The 27,560-nt window shown below is 40.5% G+C and overlaps 3 protein-coding genes and 1 long non-coding RNA gene across 6 annotated transcripts in view; 2 read left to right on the top strand and 2 right to left on the bottom strand.

Annotated features, from left to right (window-relative positions):
• The first annotated feature begins 3 nt into the window (after positions 1-3).
• On the top strand, positions 4-15,074 carry LOC111576846 (receptor-type tyrosine-protein phosphatase V-like). 2 transcript variants are annotated; one of them, XM_055012918.1, is made up of 11 exons: positions 4-155; positions 10,420-10,519; positions 11,015-11,114; positions 11,196-11,286; positions 11,383-11,459; positions 11,574-11,708; positions 12,696-12,818; positions 12,957-13,117; positions 13,263-13,398; positions 14,340-14,401; positions 14,510-15,074. In XM_055012918.1, exons 2-11 carry the CDS (start codon positions 10,515-10,517, stop codon positions 14,736-14,738), a joined length of 1,119 nt encoding a protein of 372 aa, XP_054868893.1. In that variant the 5' UTR covers positions 4-155; positions 10,420-10,514; the 3' UTR covers positions 14,739-15,074. The 2 variants fall into 2 exon arrangements, with proteins under 2 accessions (XP_054868893.1, XP_023138551.1); XM_023282783.3 differs by lacking the exon at positions 4-155 and adding an exon at positions 9,905-10,059.
• LOC111576844 (periphilin-1-like) lies at positions 330-8,361 on the bottom strand. Its single transcript, XM_023282780.3, has 7 exons — positions 7,930-8,361; positions 6,733-6,813; positions 6,515-6,618; positions 6,158-6,375; positions 3,920-3,978; positions 1,662-1,820; positions 330-854 (listed from the first exon to the last, which is right to left on the bottom strand). The coding sequence occupies exons 1-7, from the start codon at positions 7,966-7,968 to the stop codon at positions 672-674; spliced, it is 843 nt and encodes a 280-aa protein (XP_023138548.1). The 5' UTR covers positions 7,969-8,361; the 3' UTR covers positions 330-671.
• A 184-nt stretch (positions 15,075-15,258) lies between the features above and the next one.
• LOC111576845 (transcriptional regulator QRICH1-like) lies at positions 15,259-23,082 on the bottom strand. 2 transcript variants are annotated; one of them, XM_035954015.2, is made up of 12 exons: positions 22,875-23,082; positions 21,883-22,161; positions 21,698-21,790; positions 21,459-21,599; positions 20,575-21,363; positions 20,293-20,470; positions 20,003-20,157; positions 19,769-19,883; positions 18,809-18,917; positions 18,412-18,560; positions 18,223-18,313; positions 15,259-16,522 (listed from the first exon to the last, which is right to left on the bottom strand). In XM_035954015.2, exons 2-12 carry the CDS (start codon positions 22,135-22,137, stop codon positions 16,336-16,338), a joined length of 2,262 nt encoding a protein of 753 aa, XP_035809908.1. In that variant the 5' UTR covers positions 22,138-22,161; positions 22,875-23,082; the 3' UTR covers positions 15,259-16,335. The 2 variants fall into 2 exon arrangements, with proteins under 2 accessions (XP_035809908.1, XP_023138549.1); XM_023282781.3 differs by having other exon boundaries at positions 20,587-21,363; positions 22,875-23,081.
• Positions 23,083-23,131: 49 nt separating this feature from the next.
• Positions 23,132-27,560, top strand: part of LOC129349516 (uncharacterized) — a 9,382-nt gene continuing 4,953 nt past the window's right edge. The window contains exon 1 of the long non-coding RNA XR_008602552.1: positions 23,132-24,076. This is a non-coding gene — a long non-coding RNA (uncharacterized LOC129349516). The remainder of the gene's footprint in view (positions 24,077-27,560) is intronic.

Raw genomic sequence — 27,560 nt, 5'->3', positions numbered from 1 at the left:
CAGGAGGAATCCACCACTGCTGATCAGGGACACCTCAAGCCCTGCCACAGATGCTCCAACACAATTATCTGGTGATAATGGTTTGGCCCTTTTCATACTTGCTCAAGTCGTTACATCTGCCATTTCCCCCACATCCAGCAGGTCATCTACGAGAGGTAACTGCTCCCTTATTATACTATTATCCCTTCAACTCTGTCAGTGTTTTGTTTCTTCTGTTATATCTAACAACAAAAGAAACCTGCATTCTCTGTCAACCTACGAATGTTTAAACCATAAACAACTCCAGTATTTCCTGCAATGATTTGATTTTCAAAAATGTCCCGTGGTGCTTAATATGTCGTAAACAATGTTTAATCATTGAAAATGTCAAAATACTATACATTTCCGAGGTCTTCATAAGAACATTTAAAGCAATACAACCAGTGTATTTTTTTTAAAATCACATCTTTAAAATTAGCAATATTATAAAAGCTTCAACATTTCACTTTCACTTGTCATCAGTGATGCTCAGTGTTAGGCATTAGACTGTGCACAGAGAAGATTTGGTCCAGGCAGCAGATAAGAATAAACAAGATCATCACAAAGAGGAAAACACAAAAGCAGCAGCGTTCGATCAAACTCTGAACTAGAAGGAAAAACTGCTCAGAAGACGGGCAGTACTATGCGCCTGATTAGTGCGGCTGCTCCCTGGAGTCATAGTCATCGATGAATTTCTCCATGGCCTCCACACAGCGCTTGCCAATGTCCCTGAGGTTCTCCTGCAGCGAGGACTGGATGGGACGCTCCAGGGACGGATCCTTCGCTATCAGCATCTTTACTACAAGGCCAAACATTTCACATTCCTGATAGTACACCTGAAAGACAGAAGAGATTGTGGTTTCAGGGTAAATGCCCCAAGAAGGAGGAGATGAAGCATGAGAGGGAACAGGAAAGCAGACAGGAGAATAAGTGGAGGAACAGAGGAGCAGAACAAATGAATTAGGCGAGAAGTCTTGTCATGCATTTCCGATTACCGCTGAATGGATTAACAATCCACGGAAACGCTTGCATGCAAACTGTGAACAAGTGTTGCGAACGCAGAGCTTTTGTGGACATTTTTGCATCAGCTACCTGTTGCCAGACTGTTTTTTTTTCCTTGCAGTGCCTCTATAATCCTGCAACCATGGAGATATGAAAAGCAAGAGGCCGTCTTTTCCGCAAAGCGAGCGGAGACACACATGCACTCCCTCACATAAACACACAGCCGACGTGCAGAGCCTCATGTGACGTCTGTCACATTGAAGGCAGCATTAAAGCACGTGTTGGAGTCTCTTGTGACACAGGTGAGCCAGCCTCGCTTCATGTTTTCGATCAATTAGTGAGAATAAAAACAGAAGAATACCACTATCAATCAAGTCAAACAGCGACTAAGACCCTCTTTGTGAGGCTTGGCAAAGTGAAGCCAGTGACACTCCTGTTGCCTCAGGCTCAGCATTTCAAAATTAACATTTATACTACAGCAAACAAATCTCTTTCCCTTGTCTCATGTCTCCCAGCGCTTTTTGAGATCGTCTCAGTGTCATCCTTTCTCTAATCCTGGCTTCTCTTATCTCTTCCTCCCCTATCTGTTTATAACTGTCCCCTCTCCCAAGATGTGTTTGTGTGTTATGACACTCCCCCACCTCATCTATCTCTCTCCTCTTCTGTTGGATGGCTCTGTCTCGTGCTGCCGTCTGGCTCGCAGTTGAAGGGAGCTCCCTGTCTCTGCTTCGTTCTCCGTCTTTGCTTTTGGTCCCCCTGTGATCTCTCTCCCTGCTTTGGTTTCTGTCGCTCTGACAAACCTTCAAAACAGAAAGAAGAAGAAGAGAAAGGCAGGAGTTGGACTGTAGTAATCAGACAGTTGGCCAAAAACATGGCTGCAAACGCCGATGATGACTGAGCTGCTAATGACCAGAAGATGACTAAAGTGAAGCCTCACATGTCAACTTGTAACACTGAGGCAAACAAATGAGAGATTCTGCAACTGTTCTGACTGCGTAAGTTTTCAGTGGCACAAAATACACCAAAAAAAGAGAAGTACAGTAGTAACACCAACAGTTAAACAGCATATAGAAGGAGTTGCAAACTAGCCAGTGAACACACTGGAGCATAAAGCAGGTAGGGACAGTTGGAAACCAAAATCTGAACCAGAAGCTCCATTTTAAGTGAGTGTTAATGTTAATTTCTGACTGTGTAAACGAGCTACTATTGATTGTTCAGCTTTATAGGGTGATGCCATATCAGTGCTGTGTTGGTAAGTTGTTTCTGCTGGCCTCAAGTGACCACAATAATCAGTTAATCCAGATTTTAATCCAGATTTAATGAGTCATTTACTTGCTCACCTTCTAGTAAGCTTCCAGTCTATAATTATAAATGTTAGCAAGTCAATAATAAAGGTGCACATAGTGTTTCCTATTTAATTAGCTGTCAACATGAATTAAAGAGCTAGTTAAAAAGAGAACAGACTTGTATTAATGAGAGAATTAGGAGAGCTAAAGGAGTGTCTCTTAAACTGGAAACCTAAAAGATGTTCTTACTTATTATAGGTCAATGAAACATACATAATGGAGAAAGTGGCACTAATAAACCTGAATTGTGCACAAGACAAGATGATCATTGTTGGTTAATTTTTACATTAGCTGCATAATCGTAAAAGCAAAATGAAACATCGTGACTCCATAAATCATTAGTTAGGGTTAAAGAGTTGAACCTCAAATGAAACAAAGCAACTTTTTCATTGTTTCATTATAAAACATGGTGTGCTTTTTATCAGGAGACTTTGGCTTATGTCACTGATTTGTGCCTTCAGGCAGCTCATGTTATCAACAGCTCTGGTCACATTTATTAACACAGCTCTGATATTGACTGATAGGGGGAAAAAGCAGTAAGTGAGTGAGTGATTCTTTGATTTCTCTTGTCCTCTTCACTCTAACTTCTCTGCAGCAGTCACCGGCTGCGATTCATCATGTGCTGCTTTGCTCCGCGCTGTGCTGAGGTCAGCCAAGAAATTTATGCATTCATTTGATTTCAGCCTTTCCTGCAGCACCTGGGCTGTTTGCATTAAAAACAGTCCCCTGCACTGTATGCATTACTGTATGTCTGGTGCAGAAACACCATCTACTCCGATATATACATACTGCAAGTACAATCAGTGGATTAAATAATTGATTGCTCAGCAGAAAAGCAATCAGTGAACTACAAAAGATTTGAAAATGTTACTTTTGGCTTTAGGAAATGGGCATTTGTCCATATTTTCTGACATTTCCTATACAAAGAGCTTAATCAAGAAACTGTTGTGCAGATTATATGATAATGAAAATAATTGTTAGTTGAAGCTTTTATTTCTTCCGCTCACATCGCAGGAAATCAATCACAGCATTCATACTCAGGCTGCGACAAATGGATATTTCCATTATCAATTGATGTGCCACTTTTGTCCTTGATTAACTATTTGGTCAATGAAACATCACAAAACTGAGAAAAATGCCCATCAAACTCCATAAAATACAAATTACTGTAATGTAAGACCAAGAAAACCAGCAGATTCTCCCATTTGAGAACCTGGAGCCATCAGTTATCCGGCATTATTGCTTAAAACATGACCTAAACCATGAACTGACTGTCAAAAGACTGGCTGACTAATTTTCTTTTAAAAGATAAATGAATTATGAACTGTTGGACCCATAATTTATTTGTCTAAACCACAGTTTAGATTTGCCCTATTAGCATAAAACTGGTATAAATATCAAGCTTGGTGTGTGCTGCAGTGTATCACTTTAATATTTTGCAAGGAAAAATAGTACAATATTATGTCATTTCTCAGGAACGGGTAGACCACTGTATTTTTCATCATTTCATAATAAAGTGTGAAGCAGAGCAGGGTTTCTGCTCGTGAACTTACTGTGAACGGCACGTCCTTGTCTCTGCTGGAGGAGGACCTGGCTAAGAAAGGTTTAGTTGCTGGAAAACAGACAAATGACAAGGTCAAAACAATAACACAACAAGATAATCTATGTGTTAGATCTGAAACAAAAGCACTAATACATGGTAGTACAGTTTGGGGTTTTTTTTGTCTTTTTTTGCAATGCCTGAAAGTAGGTAGGGTATCTGCAGTTGTATCATTTTATCAAGAATGATGCTTTGCTCATACCTGAAGTCTGAAATTCGTACAAGTTTTGGCAAAATCTGTTGATATCTGGGAAATCTGCCTTTCAGTGTAGGACTGCAGTGCTTCTATGTGAACCAAAACCTTGGTTATGGCTCATTATATGTATACTTCTGGCTAGTCTCTCCTTCTCTTTTTCTCTCTCACTCTCATATACACACAAATCAGCGATGACTCACCATCATCGCACCATCACTCAGGCACACACACACAAAAAAAACCTGTTCCATACTCACACATACACAAACACACACCTCCACAGTGCTGCAGTGTGTGCGCAGATGCAGTGGCTGTGTGCAAGAGAAGATAAAAACATACAGTACCAGCAGTGAAAACTTCACCATTAGTGTTACAACCAAGGATCTGAAATCTCTCCTGTTTACTTGAAAAACTCTTCCCACTAGCAAATGATGGAGTAATTCTCTTTAAATGTACCTTCAACTAACTAAATCACACAGTTCACATGAGACATACACTCTACAGTTGCTTGACTACTAGCAGTTCATTGATGACATAACCCATCTATCAAGCCCAGGGAAAGCTTCTTAGTGATCAGCATTACGTAACATTTCTTTGTTGCTACCAGAGTGTGACTACCTACCAACCACCAGATACCATGATGAGCAAATGCCCTCCAAATATTTGTAATGCAAAGTGTTCATGAAGATGCGTGTGGGTCTCTGCTTGCTTATGCTGCCACCCAATGGTCATTTAATATAGTACAAATACATGATGTAAAGCTTGGAAAGGACATCATGTAATGTTCTGTACATGCATGTATAAGTGTGATGACATATACAGGAAGTGGAGGCTAGAACATTTACCATTTGTAGAATTTCTAACGTTGGATTATAGTAGGGATTGTGTCAGAAGGTTATTTATTTTTTCTGTGGTTTGCGGTGATGTTTTGAGCTGTATCTATTTCCACTAGAATAAAATCAGGCTGCAAAAATTTTACCTATTTAATCACAAGTGCATTTGTATGAACAGAAGCAGTGCAGCTGGCCCAAAATGGATCTAATCAGTTTCAAAGATAGTTGAACCGAAGCAGCTCATATATCTCTACACAGGATAGCTGTTGTCTATGTTGATAACAGTGTCTGAATGCATTACTCAAGTTGCTTTTGTTGCTTGTATTTGATTTTATTGTAAAAAGACTGCTACGTCTGATTTCAAAAATAATCTATAATTTTAGTTTTGTCAACAATCCATTTAGTCTGAGTGCACTGGGCAAACAACAAACTTGTAATATTTGTTTATTAATCACACTTAAATTATACTACATTAATAGACTAATTCAATTTTGTTGTCTGTATCTACAAATACCCTCCGTGCAGAGGCTAATCACTTTTCTGCATTGCAAAGGATGTGCAAATGTGAACAGAAGATTATTGTTGTAGTCTGAGTGCAAGCCACTTTGCTTTCTGTTGTCCTACACACAGTCGCACAGTGTGAATATGCAATTATACATTCATTTCATTTTGGTTCTTAACAATCACTGTAATTGAATTTCATGCATTAAAACCCATTAAAACTCTGTTTAACCTTGATTGAGGAGGAAGAACTTACAGTGGTATATCAGGCATTAGTTTATAAAATGCGATATCTTTCCACATATGCACTGGTATTGTGAAAGCCTGACCTCTTCCAAATTACTCTTTATAACTGCTGTATGTCACTGACTTCTCTGTAGCTCATAATTCATGGCTGCACATAAATATTGCATAGAATAGTGAAGGCTGTCATGCTAATTACCTGCTAAGTAAAGTGAGTTCAAGTTGTTCCACAAACTATAAAAGTCATTTCTTTGTGGACCTCACCATGTGCATGGAGTCACCAAAACATTTATCAATGTGCACATTAGGTGAATTTGACCATTTAGTGAACATTTTTGTAAAACTCTTGACCTGATCTCTGTGAAAATGTGAAGGGTTTGTGTGTTTTTACAGATTTCTGCTGCAGAAATCAACTTACTGCTGCTTTGCTTTGGAGGTGAACCTCCCTCAGAGCTTTCTCTCTGCTCGTAGCGCTCCTTCTTCTCATCTCGCTCCCTCTCCCTCCTCTTCAGTGTGATGTGGTGAAGTTTGGGATGGAAGTGCTCTCTCCGGTGCATATAAACCCGGGGGCTGAAGTAGTGGTGCCTGTGGCTGCCAAAGCTGGGTTTGTAGAATGAATAGTCGTCCCTCTGAAAACTGCATTAGAGGGAACAAAAAGCTTTTAGCGCAGCACAATCACTCTCCGCATCGACATCAATACTTCACAGGAAACTCAGCAAAGAAAGTTGCCTGGCTAATTACAAAGAGCTCTTTGTTCTTGACCCGTCAGTCCTACCGAGGTTTGAAGAATCGCCCCACTAACTTCGGTTTGTAAGAGTTGGACAGCCATGCCCTTGGTCTGGATGGGCTTCGCACCCTCCTGATCGGCCTCTTCTCATCCTGAATCGAGGGGTAAAACAACTCATCATGTTCTGGTACTTTACAAAGAGAGCAGAACAGTCGTACCGTGTAAAAAGGTCATTCCAAAGACATGGTGTTTGAGACAGCATGTACCTGAGAGGGAGACGAAGCTCTGTCAGCGGACCTCTTGTCCAAAGGCTCATCCACGTGTTCCCTGTACCGCAACACTGAGCCCTGAAAAGAAAAAGTACCATTTTAATTACAGTAATTTTCCCCATATTTCTCTGTCTTTTATGATACTAGAACAAAATATCTTGTGGTTTTGGTCTCTCAGTTCCACAAAACAAGCAATATGAAGATCTCAGCTTGGCTTCTGGGACGTAACCTTTCACAAACTAAACAAATAACTCATTAAACAAACCACGATGGACAGATTAATCAGTAATGATAATATTTGTTAGTTGTGGTCCTAAATAAGTTCTGCAAACAACACTGACAATTTAAGCAGATATCCTAAGAAATATGTTTTATTTGGTAAAAAACTTAACGTTTTCAGCCAAAGTTACGTTTTTTTTCTATTTGACATTCCAAAACAGTGATAAGGACTCATGTGTAGGACCAGAAAAACAAAGTAGCACGTCGTCTTCATGTTGAAATTTAACAACATCTGAGGCTTATTTTGACTTAACGAAAGGCTTTTAGCGTCCTCTGCAAATTTCATGGCACCAAAAGTTAACTTTCTGGAGATATTAAACCCTAAATATGGCTCTCCAGCTACGATGTTATCTTTATTTATCCAGAGTAGAGATTTTCCAAGATGTGAAATATATGAAACTATCAAAATTCAGCCCAAATGTTATGCAGATCTTAGTTTTTAAACACATTTCAAAGGAAATCTGACACAATGCACAAACATATCTCCTGAATTCTGACACACTGACCCAATTGCTGCACAACACACAGTGAAAACAGCCACATCACGCACACACTTGAAGCAGAAAGTCTAAAAAATAAATGCATTATTGTAAGTCATGATGCTTGAAAATAAAAGGTGTTTACAACGTCACTATTAAAACGTTGTACAGGGAAAGTGAGTGATTCTCATTAGTGCCCTCATGTGCCTAAAACTGGACTTTGACTTCAGCTTTCTGCGTAGTTTTCCGAAGAGATCACTGCAGTTTTTGCTGGTGTCCTTCCCTGGATTTAATAATTCACATGTATGAGAAATGATTAAAAATGAAAGCAGGTCTGTTGGTTTGATCGCACTATTGCTGTGCGCACATGACGCGCTTCGGACAGCTGCCAGTTTTTGCACTTTACTTCAGGAAGTGACTTATTTTTCTTTTTTACCTTGCTCTCCTGGGAGTCTTGCGGTCGTATATGATCCATTTCTGCCTGTTTGCAGCGCTGACTGATGTCTCCGAGCAGACTTTGATTCTCTCTGGAGTCCAAAAAGACCAGGAAGCGCCTGTGACCTCCTACATTAAACGCGTGTGTCCATCGGCTAAAGCGAAACCTTCACATTACGTCCTTTAAATTTCGCCCTCGCAGGCTGCTTTGCGCACACGATCACTCCTGAAGGTTTGTCCTGTTAAAGGTCCCCACAGTGTCGACAAAAACAACCTGCCTTTTGCTTTGGTTTACTGCGCAGGAACTTATTGCAACATGTGTTTTTTTACTTCCTTTTTCTGCAACCGCCCAATCAGGCTCAGACTGCGGTCATAAAGGCTTATCAAAAAACGAATAAAGAATCAGACGTTTCTCCTGAAAACATGCACGCAGGCGCAGTGAAGCACGGGAACTGTCACGATCACACCTGATTATACCTGTTTTGCAGCCAGGAAGCAGAATCAGTGTGTAATCTGAGATCTGGATATGGGAGGCAAAAGACAGAGTTACCTGTTTGTGTTGCAATCTTTTGTGAGTGGAAATATTGGACATCTGTTGGCTCTTTTGTGGTTATGAATCATATCTGAACTACGAAATTAACACAAAAATGTTCCATCAGGACATCTGTGCTCACAAATATAAATTAAAGATCGCTTTTTTTTCTAGTTAAGTTATGCTACTTATGTCCTGCCAAGCAAACATGTACTTACAGGACTCTAAAAATACTCCTGTGGTCTTGAAATATTTCAGCTTCAGGACATAACCTGTTTGAGGTAGCATTAAAACACGCTCACAGAACTTTGGTTTTTGTGCTAAGTTTGACACACAATATCTGAAAACAACCTTAGAAAATGATATACAGTTAAATAATGATACAGTGAGATGAGAGAGACAGATCAGTTCAAAGAGATACAAACAGATGCTAGATGATGTGACGTGATCTTGAATTTATATTATACAAAACACACACACACACACAACATGAGACTTAGTTCTGTTCAGATGGAGTCTAGCATGTTTGGCATGAACCTGGTCAGGAATACCACAGTAAATGCATAGTCCTGACGGTGAAGCACAGAGGTCACAGAGTGATATTATGGGCCTGCATGAGTACTAAAGGTGTTGGGGACAGATGGCTCGAAGGCCTGGGAATATAACAACAATAACTTCAGTAGAAGATGAATATTCCAGCATGATAATAGCCCAAAGCAGACTGCCAAAATGACACAAGAGTTTCTAAAGAAGTAAAAAGTGAAAGCTATGACCTGGCCAGGTATGTTGTCGGACCTGAATCCATTAAACACCTTTGGTATACTTTAAAGACAAAGGTCAGAGTAACATAAACCCTTTAGCAAAGAGCAGCTGAATAAAAAAAAGTGTCTCTGAAGAATGGCGGAATGTTTCTCCAGAAATTTGTGCGACACTGGTATTGTCCATACAGTAGAGGCCTGAGCCTGTTGAAGTAATGAAAAAAATGAAACTTAGTTTAATTTAGTTCCCATTGTGGAGCCTCTGTTTATAATGTAGTATATCGAAACTGTTAATTTTACACAAGAACAAATTATTTACTGCTCAAGTAGATGTCAAGTGAAGCAATTACTGTAAAGTTATACAATTATTGAATCATTTAAGTGATATTGCACAGAAATGTATTCACTTCCGTTGCATATTATACATATAATACATTTTACTTCATGTATGGCTGTTTCTCTTTATAGTAATTGTTTACAATAACAAAGACGTACTGATGCTTTATCAGTTGTAACCTGAAGACCACAGCAGGTAAAGTCATGTACGGCTGTACTTCCTTACAAGTGAGGACATTTTGTTTTTCTTGTGCGAGGAATGACACTGTGAGTACAAAGAATAGCTGAGGTGATCATACACTGACATCCCTCCCCTGAAGCTTAGTGTTGCTCTCCACCCACAGTCTCCACCCAGCAGACTTGTTCCTGCCTGGAGAGAGACACAGACAGACAGAGAGAGCGCTGCTAAAAATCAAATAACTTTAAGATGACTTGGAGCAGTTCAGTCTCTTTCTCTTCAACCTGTGGCAGATATAAAACATTCATCCGAAGCCCATTTACTGAGGTAATACTGACACGAACATACAATACAGAATCTGTTGGGACTCTCTTTTGTCCTGTTGTTGGTGTTTGGGTTTGACAACTTGTTGGAGCAGGTTTTCCCTTTTGTCAGAGCAGTAATTGTTCTGTGTGAATGCTGGGCTGTGCTGTATTATAATGAGGCCATGGGAAGAGAGGTGTAGTTGGCCTGAAATTAATAACTGCTCATACAGAGAAGCTATTTTGTGGTGATAGATGTTGGTGTTGAGAAGGTAAAATTCCCTTTTAGTTATTAGGCGGGGGGAAGGGAAAACAAAAGATAAACATAATGTTCGCAGCTTGTTCAGTTGGCATATTCATTTTCTGGTTTTAATTTTTCATACAGGACTTTTCACATGATCAGCACTGACATCATCTTGGCCTCATTCAATGCTCCAAGCTTCTATTTGTTTATTTTGAAGATTGCCCGTGAGAAAAGACATGAGGTAAGAAGGACAAAAATGCTTGTTGCATCCTGAGCAAGTGTATAGCTGGTGATATTTGACATAACTATCTAAATAAATAAATAAAACAAGTTTGACCCTTTACTGGCTTTAAGCTCCTTACTGAAGACACAATTTTTAAAAATTATATTATTATAAAATTGTGAATTGTAAAGAATGTGTAAAGTACAAATACCAGGGACAATTTTCAGCTATAAATATGACGTGCTTGTGAATATTTATGGTTGGTGTATTATTGTGCATTTGACTCAAAAAACAACTACAGTGCCCACATTTATTGTAATAAAAGAACATGCCATCTGCTGGTTTTGTGTTTTTAACAGTTTTTAGACAACAGTGGAGCTCCATGGCACAGAGAAATAAGCTTTGGCTACACAGGGAACACTTTGTTTTGACCTTCACTGTGTTAATAATAAGAAAAAGGCAGTTTTTTGGTACACCGTTCATGGTTTAATGCAATACAGTTGTGTTTTACAGGGTGCAACCAGTCTCAAGAGCGCAAATCCTCCACGAGTTTAATTTGCAATGCCAGGCCCTGGCTGCCAATGACAACAGAGGCTTTAAACAGGAGTTTGAGGTAGCTAGTTTGCACATTTGGATTAGATTTATGACTTGTAAAGTGTCAGTCATGTGTGTTAATACCTTTGACTCTGTGCAGGAGCTGAGTGATGTTGGCAAAGACCTTCCCACCAGAGCAGGAGACTCGGAGGTCAACAGAGAGAAGAACAGATACCCCTACATCTTACCATGCAAGTACAATAATTGTCAAACTAGAACTGATTGCAGCAAGTATGTGTAGCAACACAAAGAATTTTTATTTGTCTGCTTTGCTCATCTGGTTGTAGATGATCACTGCCGGGTGAGGCTGTCCGTCCAAAACTCCTATCCACACACGGACTACATCAACGCAAGTTTTGTGCCTGTAAGATCTCACTCACTTTCTCAGCCTAATTCATTTTGTCTGTCATCTTTATTATCGTCACAGTCTTTCTCTACGTCTGTCTGCATTTGTTATTGACTGTGTGTCTGCCTTCAGGGCGGAGGATCAGAAAGAGACTTCATCTGCACTCAGGGTCCTTTGCCCAACACCATGGCCGATTTCTGGAGGATGGTGTGGGAGCAAAACGTCAGGATAATTGTCATGGTGACAGCTCTGAGGCACAAGGACGTAGTAAGAGGCACACTGAATCTGTGTGGATGTGTGTTGATGTGTGGCCTTGCATGCAAATGTTTCTAATGTTGTTTGCTTTCTTAAAGTCATGAATCAGTCCCCATCTCTGGTGAGCATAGATTGGCACAAAAACAGGAAATAGGGGGAAACGACTAGCCGGATTTGATATTGTCTTCTTAAGAAAAAAACTTTTGGCCATGCAATGCTTATCCATTGGGGGCAAAGAAGGAAATCTGGTCATTATAGAGTAAAAAAAAATCAACAAATGCTGACAGATGATGTCTTCCTGTCCATCGTGGTGTCAGATCAGGATGTGTTTCCTTGTTGCCTGGTCTTGTCTTAAAAGGTGTACAACCACCTCTGAAGCTCACAATTATCACAATGATTGACAAGTTGTAGTGTTTGAAGGTACCAGATATTATTGTTACCATGAGGTTGCCAGAAACCCATTTAATTTATGTCAATACTGTCTAAATTAGTGTTTTTTGGAGGAGTGTACTGATCATGTCATGTGGCTGTGCACAAGAAAGTCTCCCATATACAAGAAAAAGCAAGTAAACCTTTTGGAATTCATGTATATTGTCCTAAAGTATGGTCATATGTTTATCTAATTTACAAAAGTTAACAGACTACGTCTATTCTAAGTCACAGCCAAACCACAATATTCTTCTTGTCTTTATCAAATTCCTCATCAAACAGTTTTGAGTTTGCTATTTTCGAGAAGCATCTGCTAAAGTAACCCTCCCTTGCAAAACAATAGATATGCATATAATCAGTATTTGTTCCACTAGTACTGAGACAAACAAGAGTCTAGTCATTTATGTGTATATTTTGAGGATGTTCTGTTCCTGTATTTGTTCATTTAATGATCAGATCACAGTTTATGACCAGTTTACTCAGAAAACATGGTAATTCTACAGGGATTCAGATACTTTACACTTTACCTAATATCCTTCTGACCTTGCCTGTTAATTCGCGTCTGTGCAGGTGCTGTGTGATAAGTACTGGCCTCTGGAACCAGGGACAGTTTATCATGGGCTGATCCAAGTGACAACAGTGTCTCGCAAACAAGGTCCAGATTATTTTATCACGACCATTAACCTCCGACAGGTGAGTGAAAGACACATTCCTCACTCTTCGGAGCCTGAAAACCGCTGCTGTTGACTTCTGTGTGCACCAACCGTACATGTAATCAATCAAAGAAGTGAGTCCTTGTGGATGGATTACAGCAAGGTGTTTGTGTTTCAGAGAGACTGTCCGACAGACAGGATCATCACACACTACTACTACCCTTCCTGGCCGGACAGGGGCGTCCCTAAGAGCTCAGCCTCTGCCTGTGCCTTCACTGAGCATGTGCGGCAGCATCTGGAAGCCCTTCCTCGTCTGGGGCCAGCTGTGGTGCACTGCAGGTGTGACCTCTGACTTTAAGTCCATCACCTCCTGCGGTGTTAACCAAGTCTCTGTCGGCATTATTTCTGCCTAGAATTCAGTGGATATTAGTCAGATGATGTTTGAGACATTGCTTAAAGTCAGTACTTGATTTTTGTGATCCAGTGCAGGTATTGGTCGAACGGGGACATTTGTGACATTGCTGTGGCTGATACAGCTGTGTGCGAGGGGAATCCGGCCTAACATACGAGCTGCCGTGGAGGATCTGCGTCTCCATCGAATGTGGATGGTCCAGACTCTGGTCAGTTCAAACTGACACTAACCTGCAGTAGTGGAAGTAGTGCAAAGTTGTTTTACTTTAGTAAAAAGAGCATTTTGAAAAGTATTTCATCTAGTCTTGCATTCTAAAAGGTAGGCCTACATTAAATATTAAATGTCTTCATACAGAATAGCACAATTTAAAGTGTAACGTTCATCACATTACTTGTTATCCTAACACTGTGTATTAACTGCTTCTTGTTTTATGAACCAATAACACATTTTGGAATGTAATGGAGTAGAAGTATGAAGTAAAGCACAATGGTAAAAAGTACAAACATCACTCAGCTGTATTTTCACCACTACTTATGTACTCAAGGTCATAAATGATGTGAGAAATCTAATGTTATAGTTAAAAAAAATTATATATTTTACTGTTTAGTGACTAAAAATAAATTTACTTAACATCAAAAGTGCTCATTATAGAGGCCTGTCCTGTCAGTGCTTATGTAATACATAATTAGTCACGTATTAACATGTGAGCAGCATGTTAATGTTTCCGATTGCTGAGGTGAAGCTCATCCTAATGCTGTTTTATCTAAAGGAGCAGCTCAACAATCTGGGGAACAGACTTATGGGCTTTCTTGTCTGCTAAATTTGGAGCAGTTGATGTTAAACATAGAGCAATCACTTGCAAAATGTAATGTAGTATAAGTATTAAAGACCATATATAGTACCTTTAAATCATAACATAACTACATTTTCCACCACTGCATAGCTGTAGTTAATTAAAGCATAAAATATACATAATAGCCAAGTTAAATGCACCATATTCCACTAGACTGTACTATTCTGAGTTTTAAAATGCATTTACCTGCAATAAATCTGTCATCGCTACGCTTGTAAGCAATGCGTGCAACACCAGAATGCCAGACATATGATCAAGCATCTTCATTACCTGCTTATTCCTTTTTGTGTACTCAGGAGCAGTACATATTTGTTCACCTGTGTCTGCTACACTGGCTCAGTGGAGGAACCTCAGCATGGTGAGAATAAAGAAATGAGCCACCCGGAGCGCCAAACTGATTTTCAGGCTCAAGCATTATTATTAGTCACTGTAAGGACATTTTAATTAGGTGTCTTCTCTTTCACAGCACCCCACAGGGAGCCACTTCCAACGCTCACCCCCACATGCAGGACCGATCTCACATCACCTCAGGACGGGGAGACCGAGCAGGGAGGAGGCATCACCGCCATCGACAGAGCAAACCTCCATCAGAACAACCACAGAATACAGTGCCGCTGATGCTAAACCCTGGGAACCTACTGAGGAGATTACTGCACTCCTCATCACCATTTAATCCAGGATCACACACCTCCTAGTCTAACACAGTGTAAGATATACATGTGCAGAGACACTGAGTAAAAGAAAAAATCATGCAGTTCTCAGATGCAAGACTGCAGAAATAATGCTGCGTATACTGCATGAGGACAGGCGCTGCAGGTGAAAAACCGGCCTGACAACATGCAGATAAATGCAGATGAGGAAACAACAGACGCAGCAATTTGTATTGCTACCACAAAGCAAAATTAAGGAAATAATCTGCCGGATCAGGTCAAACCTGTTCTTCTATCATCAGTGACCCATTGCAGGATTCATGAGAAAAATGAAGCCGTAATGTTGAGTATTAAATGTTTCCTGTGTGTCGCTGATCTGTACATAGTATTTTTGTAAGTTTGTTTACCTCCATTACTGATAGAGTGCTGTTGTGACATGACTTTTATTAAGATTTTTTGGAAAATCATTGTGCATCATTTTATATCACACAATGCAGGCTATCAGTACTTAAGGATGCATGTGCAGAATTGATACGGGACTTGCTAGAAAGGCAGACACATGGTATAGTGGCTGTACAAAAAAGGTCATGTTTCAAAAACACACAGGCACTGCCATTCTCCTTAAATGACTGACAACCGTTACAGTACATGAAGGAGCTATGAGTTTTATACATTATAGAACATTAGGGGCTAACCCACGTTTTAGAGTCTTTCGTCTGTCTTGTATTAGAGATGTATGATACAATAGATTCCTCTTTGGGTGAGTTTTGGGGTTGGTGAGGAAAGAAGGGAGGATCCAGCAGCAAAGCATCCTCCACCCGAACTCTGCCACACCTCCAATGTGTGGCCAGTGCTAGTAGCTGCAGGTCGAGTGGTGACGCCATATTGCAATCAAGTCCACAGCAGATTTAAGTCTTGATGTGATTCGATGCCACTGAGCTGGTCCAACAGGGGGTGCTACAGCCCAAGCAGCCTTCGCTAACCACAGTCATCTCCAGAGTTCAGCGTGTCCACAAGAGAACTCGGCTCACGACAGACAAGAGTGAAATACAAAGAAAGAGAATTCACACAAGTTGAAAATGAGCTTTTAGCCTATTTTGGGCTACTTAATGTAGTTATAATACCACTGAGGTACTCACTGTGAGACATAACAGTGACCAAGGCAGATGAAGGAAAATAGAGCAACAAGGAGGGATGTCTAAGAAAAGCAGCATAGCGCAGGCCAACCCCAGTGAAAATGTATATGAAATATATTACAGAATAAAACAGAACAGGAACAAAAATTAGCAATTGTTCCAGACCATTGGTAAGGAGAACCAACAGTTATAATAACATTTAAATTAGAGTTCAGGTCCAACAAAACGATTAGACACTACATCCTTTGGCCAAATAAAACAAAACAAAAAAAACTTGCGTGATCGCCTCAGTGAGACGACTGATTAGCTGTAGCTGGTTGTATGTGTATGTACAGTCCATGTGTGTAAGATATGCTGACATATAATGAATATAAACATATACATGCCACCCTTTAAGACCACAAGAGGGTGTGAGAGAATAGAAAACTACTCGTAATGAGCAATCAAAGGCTGGGTGAAGAAAAAGAGGAAGAGTCTAGTCCATGTTTCATTCTCCTCCAGTCCAACTAGTGCACGCTCTCAGACATGTTAATGGCTTCTTGGATTTCACGAACGACAAGGATGCGGGCGAGCATCTGCTCCAGCTGTTCTTTTGGGATTGGCTGAGTTGAGTACCAGATGGGGCTGTTTGGGGCCACAACAGGCTCAGGAGTCAGGTAGAAAGTGTCATTACGACCTTTAGCACTCTGTGGACTGAGAGAGAGACAGTGTGAGAATATTCACTGAAAACACTGAGTAAAACACTAATTAGATAGATGTCAGAGTTAAAATTTTCGCTTTTGGGAGATATGAAAGCCAGAGAATGCTGGCTTTCATGTCAGACTTGTGTTAATTGTGTTTTTAATGGCAGCAGATAGTCTAAAGGTGAAATGTTGTCTTATTGAGTTGGCCATTACTCCTTTCATCCTATCAACATATACTCAGTTCCCAGCTTATCTGATACAGTGGGAGGATCCAATGGGTCTGTTGTACTGCAGGTGGCATTTTGCTTTTCTCAATTCAATACAAAGCTCTTCTGAGTGATCTCCTTTATCCTACGATAAACATTTCAATCCTGTTAAGAGTGGTCTCCTCCAGGATAACAATGCCTCCATCCATAGGGTACACGTAGTCACTGAATGGTTGGATGGGGATGAAAATGATGTGAATCATATGCTACAGCCTTTGTAGGCACCAGACCTCAACCCAGCTGAGCACCTATTGAAGATTTCTGACCGATTTGTTAAACCATTCTCTCCACTGCCCTCATTCAAATACCAAATAGAGGAACACTGGAGAGAAGATTGGTCGAGAATCGATGGAAACGCGGTGTAAGCTGTTCTGGCATCATGTGGAGACCTAAAACCTTCCTAATTTACTGCCTTTCTAAAGTAGCTTTTAATGTTTTTATCCTCTGATTAATGTAATGTAATATAGCAATTCTGCAATTAAAGTTCAGTTTTTGTTGCAAGTTTTAAGTAAACTATTGGTCATTTTGAAGGGTGCAGCTGGGAATGCTATTGTGTTATCAATCGTATTGGCTAAATAACACCTCTCAGGATAAGGCAACCCAGGACTAAAATGATTATAACGTTGAATCAACCCCTCTCTGAACCCTTTCAACGGCAACTAAAAATCATTGCATTCATGAAGACAGGATTTAGTGAAAGCCTTGTACTAGACCGCATTAGTCTTATCTAAATGTCCCTAACTAAGTGGAACTGGAGTGTCTTCCGAGTCTCAATATTTAGGTTGTTCCCTAAAATGAAAGGACTAGTGGCCAAAACTAATGCAAGACTAAAAGTGATTTAGGTGTGGGGGTGTTCATTTAAACTTTATATAAATAACACACTCTGTGATATTTCCAGTTGGTATTTTCCCTCATATTTAGAGTGTTATGAAACACTGACATTTATCAAAGACAGCGAAGGCCAAAGAAGTTAGTAGCTTTGATCCTTGATAAAACTGGAAGGCATAAAACATAAAATGTTTCACCTTTCTGGAGATAAGAGCAAAGAAAGGGTTATACAGCATCCATGTTTTTTTCCCAGTTGCCTAGCAACAGTGTTCTCACACATTTAAGCACTTCAACAGAGTGCAACGTGTACTCCACTTCCCATGTCAATAACACAAACAAAGAGTTTCATTTTCAGCATCTCTAAAGGGAACTTCCAACTCTTGTTATGAATTGATAACTCCAACTTTGGCTAGAGTGCAAAGCTCCACATGGTTGTATACACATCACATAGTGTTCTTACCAATTTAGTGTTTTTGTACATTTCAATTATGCTTCAATCATAGCTAAAGGGGTGTATAAAAATCTCTACTCGTTAAAAACCATATTTTACCCTTAAATGTCTTCATTTATGTTCCCATAATATCCCTTTACACCCTTCAAGCTGTTCTATATTTACCATTTGAAGAGGTAGAAATCATAGAGTTTGATGGGGCATCGCAGCGGGTTCTCTGGGTCTTCCAGCTGTTCCGAGTACATGTCATCTGTCACTGAATCAAAAAAGTATAGATCGTTATGGTTACTTTTTCCTTAAAATGGGGTTTCCACTCAGACATCATAGCACCAGTGATATCCATAAAGCACATACCTTTCTGTCCAATGAACCTCTCTGTTGACTTTAGGTATCGGATGCTGGTGCTCTTATCTTTGGGGTTGTTGGGACTCTTCCTAGTGTGTCTCAGCACCTTAGAAAAGGCCACTTTTAGATGCTGATCCACTGTTTTCAGGTGGAAATACCTGTAATAAGATGTACACACATTGATCAGTGTGGTCAGAGTGTGTTGGTAAAACAGCATCTCATTTGAACTGTATTTCGTAGATCTGTAAGCTGGGAATTATTTGTGTTCTAGATTAGCATATTGTTCATATTTACAGGGGTGTATCATGGGCAATATCATTTCATATCAATTAAGCAATGACTAAACATAAACATACGAATGTGTCACATCAAATGACTCCAGTAAGCTCTATAATCGGAAACTTACTTGGTGTTGAAGAACATTAGAGTTGTAAGTAGCGTCGAAGGAGAATGAGCCCCCAGCTGTTTGCATTCCCACAGCATTTCCTCTGTCACATGGCTGGGGATAACATAACCTGGTAGTGGAGGTAAAGAGAGAATCATAAAGACTTGGGTCATCTACAACAAAACCGTGCTACATGCTACCATAACCACCACAAACAGAGCGCTACAAGAACTTCAGAACAGCTAAAAATGTGTAGTAGTAAAACTAAGTCACAAACACCATATCAGCTAGGTAATATGAATAGGTAGTTGATCTGTAGTGACAATCAACACTAACTGCTATGACAGGTGAGCTGCCAAAAAAAGCAACAGGTTCTAAAAACTGACCATCACACAGCTGCAGATCTTCTATTTCCAAAGGTATTTTACATTTTGCTTCCAACAGGATCATCGAGTGACACACAAATAAATAATAGACAGCAGTCTGACTTAATTGTATCGACAGAAACTACTGTTCCATCAAGTAAAATGGACATTTTACATTGACGTTTTCATAGACATAGACGTGGCTTATCTGTATTATCTGCAGTATTGTTGGTCAAAGCTTTGTTTAAAGGTTTGGATTTTACTCTAAAAAGCTGTACAAACCCAGTCAAATGCTTTGTGCCAAAAACTTAGACTGACAAGTAGCTCTCAATGGACTGTACAGAAAAACCCATAGAACAGTACAGAAAACAGAAACCATTTTATTCTCAGTTTGGAGCAAGCTAAATAGCTTGACTCATTTAAACATAAGTATATTTTGGGTTACCCTAAGAAGCATTATTATTTGGGGACATAAACTTGGTGGCATCCCTAACATCGTCAGGCTGTGCATTCACTCCCATGCACTGCATCTAAAATAAGTTGCTAAAACACTATGCTTATTGTAAAGAACAAGGTGTTGGAACATAGGAACAAGCACAGTAGGTTTCATAAACACCTAGTGGATGAACAGGTGGTCTCCAAGGATCCAAGATCTGGTGCAGACTATGAGCAAAGCGAGTGTAGTACTGATCTGAGAAAACGTCGTCCACACGACCATTATCAAACAGATACTGCAGAGAAAAAAGAGAGAAGAAATTGCAGTCTATCAGTCTTGCACATACACAAATGTCTGGAGAGCTTTAATGGGCAATCCATGGAAAGTGTGAGTTTGTGATAATGATCAACTCACTTTCTGTAAGCATAGAAAAACATAGTACAGAACATCAGCCTCATAAGATTCCCCTTCCAGCCCCCTGGCCTCTGTTGTCATCAAAGAGAGACCCATGCAGAGCTCTGCAACTGCACACGACACCAAGTCCTCCTGGAAACGCAGTGCCTGGCGTCCTAAGACACACACAGACAAACACCAGTGATTAAACTGGCAGATACAAATACGGAACAGGAAATGGTAATACACGCGCCTCAACAAAAAAATATATTGTTTTAATTCCCTTATAAGCATTGTGTTTGTGCACTTACGACCAATCGGGGCCAGTTTATTTTTGTCTGACTTTTCCAACTCTGCGTTTTTCCGCTGAGCCCAAAGCCGCCACACATCCAGCCCCTCCTCTGGCTTCAGGGTGGCAGGCAGTAGCAGTTCCTGCACCTGCACTTGCTGTTGACCTTGACCATCTACCTCTGCTACCACAGTCTGACCCTGTGCAGACATAAACACACAAACATCATTACCTGAGCCAATCTGGAAATATATATCTACATATGTTTATCTATTCAAGATAAAAATTCAACATTGCTGAATACCTCTGTTATTACCTGCAGCTGCTGTGCATCTTGCCCTGTCAGCCCCTGTGTGTGCAACACTTGCTGCTGTGGGTCCCAGATAAGTGACTGCGTAGCATTAGAGTAGCCCTGTACTGCCACTGGGATGTGGATGTTTCCATTCATCAGCTGGGCAGGGAACAGTGTGTTGGCAGCCAGTGTATGCACCACTTCCTCCTGGCTTCCCATTCCTCCAGAGCTTGTAATGCTGGAAACTGCCTGAGCTGTCTGACTTTGACTAGCGGGGTTTTTCATTTTGTCATTTTCAACAGTAACTTGTGTTGGCATCGTAGTCATTGTTGTAGTGTTTGCCCCCGCCACCTGCACTGTTCCATAAGCTTCCTGCGGGATGGCAATATGTGTGACCTGTTCACGACCTCCAGATCCAGCAGGTGCAGAATACACAGGGATGGTCCAGGTCTCCCCTGTGGGACTGGTAATAGTGCCTGTAGCACTGTAAAGGTGAGAACTGTCCACAGTTAAAAGGTCTGGCCGCAGGGACACATAACTTTGCTGCTGGCCCTGTCCCTGAGGGATAGCCAGGACAGTGGCTACCTGCTGACCGGGCAGAGCATAGGACACAGTGATGGGCATGTCCACCTTACGCTTCTTGGCTGGCTGGAGGACACCTGCTCCCTGTGATGTGGCAACTGTAGTTCCCATTACTCTCCTCTCTGCACTGTCCTGCTGTTGAGTGGGAGAGAGGGCCCCCACCGTCTGGATTTGGATCTGCTGTCCTCCTGCAACAGCTGCAACCAACTGGGCTTGCAGCTAAAAATGCATGGGACAAAGATGACCAATTAGTGGTGACTTAAGACAAAATCTGCAACTGTGCCTGAATGATTTATTGTCATTGATGTATTTACCTGTTGGTGCTGTTCCTCTGTCAGTTCTCCAGGCTGAATCAGCTGTGCCGTAGTTACACCTTGTAGCTGTTGATGTGAGCCAGAGGGCACTTGAAGAACCTGACCCAGCATCTGACCCTGCTGCTGGCCCTGGATCTGAACCTGAAAATAGAGATCATGCCAACACTTAGGGTCCCAAGGATTAAACATAACTGGATTAACTGATACACCCAACACAAAGACATTACAGTGGTACAGACCTGCACTATCTGTTGCTCTGTATTCTGTTGTACAGTCTGCTGCTGAGATGTAGACTCCTGTATCTGCTGCTGCGGCTGGACCTGCACTTGAACCTGAATCAGCAGACAGTGACTGTTAGAGAGCTTTGTTTCAAGGACAGAGTTCTTTAACAGAATATATTATGGACATCCATGTGTTGACTTACTGGACATGCCAGTTCCAACAGTGACCCAGCCACCTCTGTGCTATCTGTATAGATGCAGTTCGCCTCTTGTTGATAGACCATAGTGGTGGTGGTTGTTGTAGTATCTCCACTTTGCTGGCTGAACTCCTGCAGGGCATCTGGACCTTTGCTGGCCAAAGACTCCAGGAACTCTTTCATGCGATGCTGAGGGATACTCCGAGCTTTCTGCCTCACAAGCTCCTCATAGGAGCCTGTACCATCCAAGGAGTTATTCATTGTGCCCTATTCTGTAGGGGGAACCTGCAGAAACAATTAAGTATTTGTCAGTGACTTTAATTAAAACAAAGATCATGCAATTCTGACGTCAACAAGGTAACGACTCTGAATCATCATTAGTTGCGCTGTCAAAACTCTAAAATTTAAAACGTATTTGAACAAACTTAATTGTTTAAAGAAAAAAAACTGGGTCGCTGCGCTGACATTTACTTAAACTGCGGAGTGTTTACTGACTGACCTACGGCTCACTGTCCAGTGCCAACGCAGGCGGATGGTAATACGAAAGGGTTAATTCTAGCTGAGTATAACCGAGCTGGGACAAAAGCGCGGTCACTTTCCAAATCCGATGCCGTATTCAAAGCAGCGACGGAAACTGCTGCATAATGATAACATGCAAGTTTTATACAGGTATTAAGTTCCTGTTATCTGTATGTTACCATATCTCCACAGCAGGCAATCTAACAGCTGATTACACAACAAGCTAGGTTAGCCAGGTGCACGGCTAACTAGCCGCGTGTTGTTTGCAAATCAGATGTAGCCATAGTTGTGTATGGAAACGCGTATTAATGCCATCTAATGCACAAACGACAAAATGGTAGCTCCGTAACGGATGGTAGCGATACAGAAAACAACGAAAAACTGGGGTAGCGAACTTGTGTTGGTAGCGTTACACCGATTACATTTTTTTCTGTTTTCTCCAAAGCTAGCAGGCTAACTATAGCAGGCGCGTTAGCTACCTCTCTTCCTCAACCGGGCCGCGGTCTGAGCCGCCCACAAGCGCTTTTCTACCCTCGTAACGACGCTCCCCTTCCAATGAGCAGGGAAGCGAGGAGCTATTGGTGTTTTCTGTGGCTGGTGTATTCTTTGTTTTTGGTGGTTTTCGTTAGATGGCTAACTGTAGCTTTTCTTTCTCAAGACCACTCATATTTCGCTGGGCGCCATCTTACAACAGTGCCCTCAGACCAATAGGCAAGCGATTTGTAACTCTGTTGTGTTATCGCGGGATTTCCAACGCTTGAGATCGCGGTAACTGGCGTTTATGAGGTAGTCCGTTAAAGGCGACACACGAGGGCGAAGTAGCCGGCGAGATTGTGTAGATGTCAGTCCACCTTAAAACGCAGTAATGCCAGACAGACGCTCCTAGTGGTTCACTGGCTTCTGAAACTTTTAAGGTGATCCAAAAGAGATACGCTGACTATTTGGGTGGTGCTCAGGAAGCTCTGGGCAGTTCAGGGTTAATTCCCACGCACTACACTTCTGCATGGTCTGCATCTCGGTCCGTGTACGGATCTGGTAATTGGATTTTCCGTTCTGAAACGGGTATTGAAAAACGAAAAACGAGTGGTTATTTGATTTTCGTTTTAAAATACAAAAATTAAAATTGAAATACAAGGCGTTTTTCCTTTTCATGATCAAAAGGGGATATACGATTTTTTTTAAATGCTTTTATTTTCGTTTTATATTTAGAATCACAAGAAAGTAAAATCAAAAAGACACAAACGAAAAAAGGTCCGTTTTTTTTCATTTTCTTAGACCGGAAGTGGTCATCAGCAAGTGTGGAGCCAACCAGAGTACGGTGCATAGACTGTATATACATTTTTTTTCGTTAGTTTTCGTGGTCAAAATGAGAGATCAGGTGGCCGATGTTAAAATAAACCAATATTGATTTTTTTTTTATAGAGCGTTAAAGTTTTAAAGCCAGGGGGCTCGGCTACTCGATTGACAGTCCAGTCTGGAATGATTGACAGGTCCTATGGAGGAGGCAGCAGAGACTGCGCTCCTCGTTTGGATTAATTCTGATATAATAACTGTTGGTTTATTTATCGGTGAAGCAGCACAACATATTCCACAGACAGTTTTCCTGCCCGTTGGCTTGTTTTAACCAGTTTTCTGCCTTCGGCTGATTCTACCAGCAGACACAAAGGACTCTGATAGTTCGGTAAGTAAATGTTTACTTTTGTATCGGTGCCGCTTGTAATGCACTTTATATGCAGCTTTAGTGTCAGATGTAAAAAAAAAAAACATAAAATTGATTATTATTTGGTTCAAAAAGTGCAAAATGATAGGGTGTTGCCTAAAATTGTCATGTATGATATGTGGTTCAAAAAATGTCATAGTACGGTATATTGTCAAAATAGTATGTTATTCAAGAAAACATCAGAGTATAATATGTCATCTAAAAAATGCCATAGAATAATATTTCATTGCACAGGTAAAAGTATAATAAATTTTAAAACAGTTTAAATTCTTATAACATGTTGCTAAAAACTAAAACAAAAAAAACGTCACGGTAATATGTAAATTTAAAAAGCCTATAGCAGCCCTATTCAATTAGCGGCCCGCGGGCCACATGCGGCCCGAAAGCAACCCTCGAGTGGCCCTAAAGCAACTGCCGAGTGATTGGGACTTGGGGCCGAGAAAAACAGAAAAACATCTTTCAGTAACACTGACAAGTTCTTACAAAAATTCCAACATTATTGCAAACATTGAATGCAACACTTACCGTAACCTAGCAACTAACCCACAATGCATTGTGTTGAGGAGACGCGTTTGAAAAGTTAACATTAGCAGTTCTATACAGGCGAAAATAGCAGCATGTCTTTTTCTATCCTGAAACGACAAATCGGCGAGGAAAACCGTCGGTTTAATCCTGCGTGGACTGACAAGTATTTATTTATTTACTACCAAGTCCGAACGCCAAACCAATGTGTTTACTCTGCAAAGAGTGCGTTGCAGTGCTGAAAGATTATAATGTCCGAAGACACCACGTTGGAAAAAACATGCCGCGTTTCGGACAAACTTTCCCGAGGGATGTCATGAGAGAGCGGCTATAATTCAGAGTTTGACTGCATCTTACAACCGGAGCTGTACTACAATGAAGCGGACCTGCACAGCTCAGGAAAGGGCCACGAAAAAGAGGCCGTTCACAGACTCAGAAACTGTGAAGGACTGCATGTTGGCTGTCGTGGATGAAGTTTTAACGGACGATAAAGTTAAGACGAGTGTGACATCTGCTATCAAACAGGTAGTTTTATGTATTTATGTGACTATTTTCTGTTCACTTATTAGAAGTTTAATATTTAAGAAAGACATTTTGTTTTGACAGTTATTTCACTTAGTTGCACTTTATTATGCACTTTGATGTCAGCTTTATTTCGTTTCAAAGGGATAGTAACTATCACTGTGCCTACTGTTTATTTTTTTGATTATATGCACTGAAGATGTGACTGTCTCAGATGAGACCAAATATGGACAGGGACAAACTCAGTTTTTTGTTATTTCAAAAGAAGAAAAATGTCTCAAGTTCTGAAAGGTTACTGTTAAGCAAGTTACTTTTTAATGCACTTTGAGATGTGACCAAAACAAAAGATGGTGTTTCTAATTGGCACTTAGTTTTTATGTTCATATGCACCTTAACCTGTGCTTATATTTACCTATCAAAATGTGTTGAAGTTGTGTGTTTGAAATGTAAAATTTAAAGAAGCAGTATTTCAGCACAGGTTTAGTTTAAGTACTGCTCTTCTATTGTATTTATGTCCTGTTGGATGTGGCAATACATTAATAACCATCCAGTGTGTTTGTTATTTTATCTGTTTGTGTTTAATTTAAATGGTTAACTTTGCTCACTGTCTGCTAAAAACGTCCGGCCCAGCTCATGTTCTTAGTCGGAAAATCCGGCCCGAGTCAATTTTTAATTGAATAGCCCTGGCCTATAGTATAGAGTGTAGCCCAACAGATGTCATAGTATAGCATGTCGCTCTAAAAACGTCATGTATAGCATGTCACTCTAAAGACGTCATAGTATAGCCTTTGGTCCAACAAACGTCATAGTATAGCATGTCGCTCTAAAAACGACATAGTATAGCATGTTGACCAAAAAATATCATAGCATAGCACGTCGCTGTAAACTTGTCATAGTATAGCATTTCACTCTAAAAACGTCATAGTATAGCCTTTGGTCTAAAAACGTCATAATATAGCATGTCGCTCTAAAAACATCATAGTATAGCATGTCACTCAAAAAACGTCATAGTATAGCATGTCGCTCAAAAAACGTCATAGTATAGCATGTCGCTCTAAAAATGACATAGTACAGCATGTCGCCCAAAAAGCGTCATAGTATAGCATCTCGCTCTAAAAACGTCATAATATAGCATGTCGCTCTAAAAACGTCATCGTATAGCCTTTGGTACGAAAAAAGTCATCGTATAGCATGTCGCTCAAAAGACGTCGTGATATAGCATGTCGCTCTAAAAACGTCATAGTATCACATGTCACTCAAAACCGTCATCATATAGCATGTCACCCAAAAAACGTCATAGTATAGCATGTCGCTCTAAAAACGTCATCATATAACATGTCACTCAAAAGACGTCATAGTATAGCATGTCGCTCTAAAAAGGTCATAGTATAGCATGTCGCTCTAATAACGTCATCGTATAGCATGTCGCTCTAAAAACGTCATCATATGGCCTTTGGTCCAAAAAACATCATATTTTAGGATGTTGCTCTTAAAACGTCATAGTATAGCATGTCGTCCAAAAAACGTCATAGTATAGCCTTTGGTCCAAAAAACATCACAGTATAGCATGTCGTTCAACAAACATCATAGTATAGGATGTCGCTCAAAAAACGTCAAAGTATAACGTTTGATCCAAAAAACATCATGGTAATGCATGTTGCTCTAAAAATGTCATAGTATAGCATGTCGCTCCAAAAACGTCATAATGTAGTCTTTGGTCGACCAAGCGTCATAGTATAGCATGTCGCTCTAAAAATGTCATAGTGTAGAATGTCGCTCTAAAAATGTCATAGTATAGCCTTTGATCCAAAAAAACATCATAGTGTGGCATGTCACTCTAAAAACGTCATAGTTTGGCCTTTGGTTCAACAAACGTCATAGTATAGCATGTCGCTCTAAAAACGTCAGTATTTCATGTCGCTCTAAAAACATCATAGTATAGCATGTCGCTCAAAAAACGTCGTCGTATAGCATGTCGCTCTAAAAACGTCATCGTATAGCGTGTCGCTCTTAAAGCGTTGTAGTATAGCATGTGCTTTTAAAACGTCATAGTATAGCATGTCACTTGAAAAACGTCAGTTTAGCATGCCGCCCAAAAAACGTCATAGTTTAGCATGCCGCCCAAAAAACGTCATAGTTTAGCATATCGCTCTAAAAACGTCATTCTATAGTATGTCGTCCAAAAAAACGTCATGGCACAGCATGCCGTCCAAAGACATCATAGAATAGCATGTCGCTCATAAAACGTCATAGTATAGCATGTGGCTCTAAAATGGTCATAACCCACATAAGACACCTTCACGGCCTTTTCAAAGAAAACCTTACCATAGTGTTTTTCACAGCCTCCTTTACATTATTTCATCATATGGCACGTTTTTACAACATGTTGAAAAATTGCATT

This window comes from Amphiprion ocellaris, chromosome 8 (assembly GCF_022539595.1).
Source record: "Amphiprion ocellaris isolate individual 3 ecotype Okinawa chromosome 8, ASM2253959v1, whole genome shotgun sequence".
NCBI classification, from domain to species: Eukaryota; Metazoa; Chordata; class Actinopteri; family Pomacentridae; genus Amphiprion; species Amphiprion ocellaris.
Note: the sequence above shows the minus strand (reverse complement) of the source record. Positions and strands in the feature narration are given on the sequence as shown.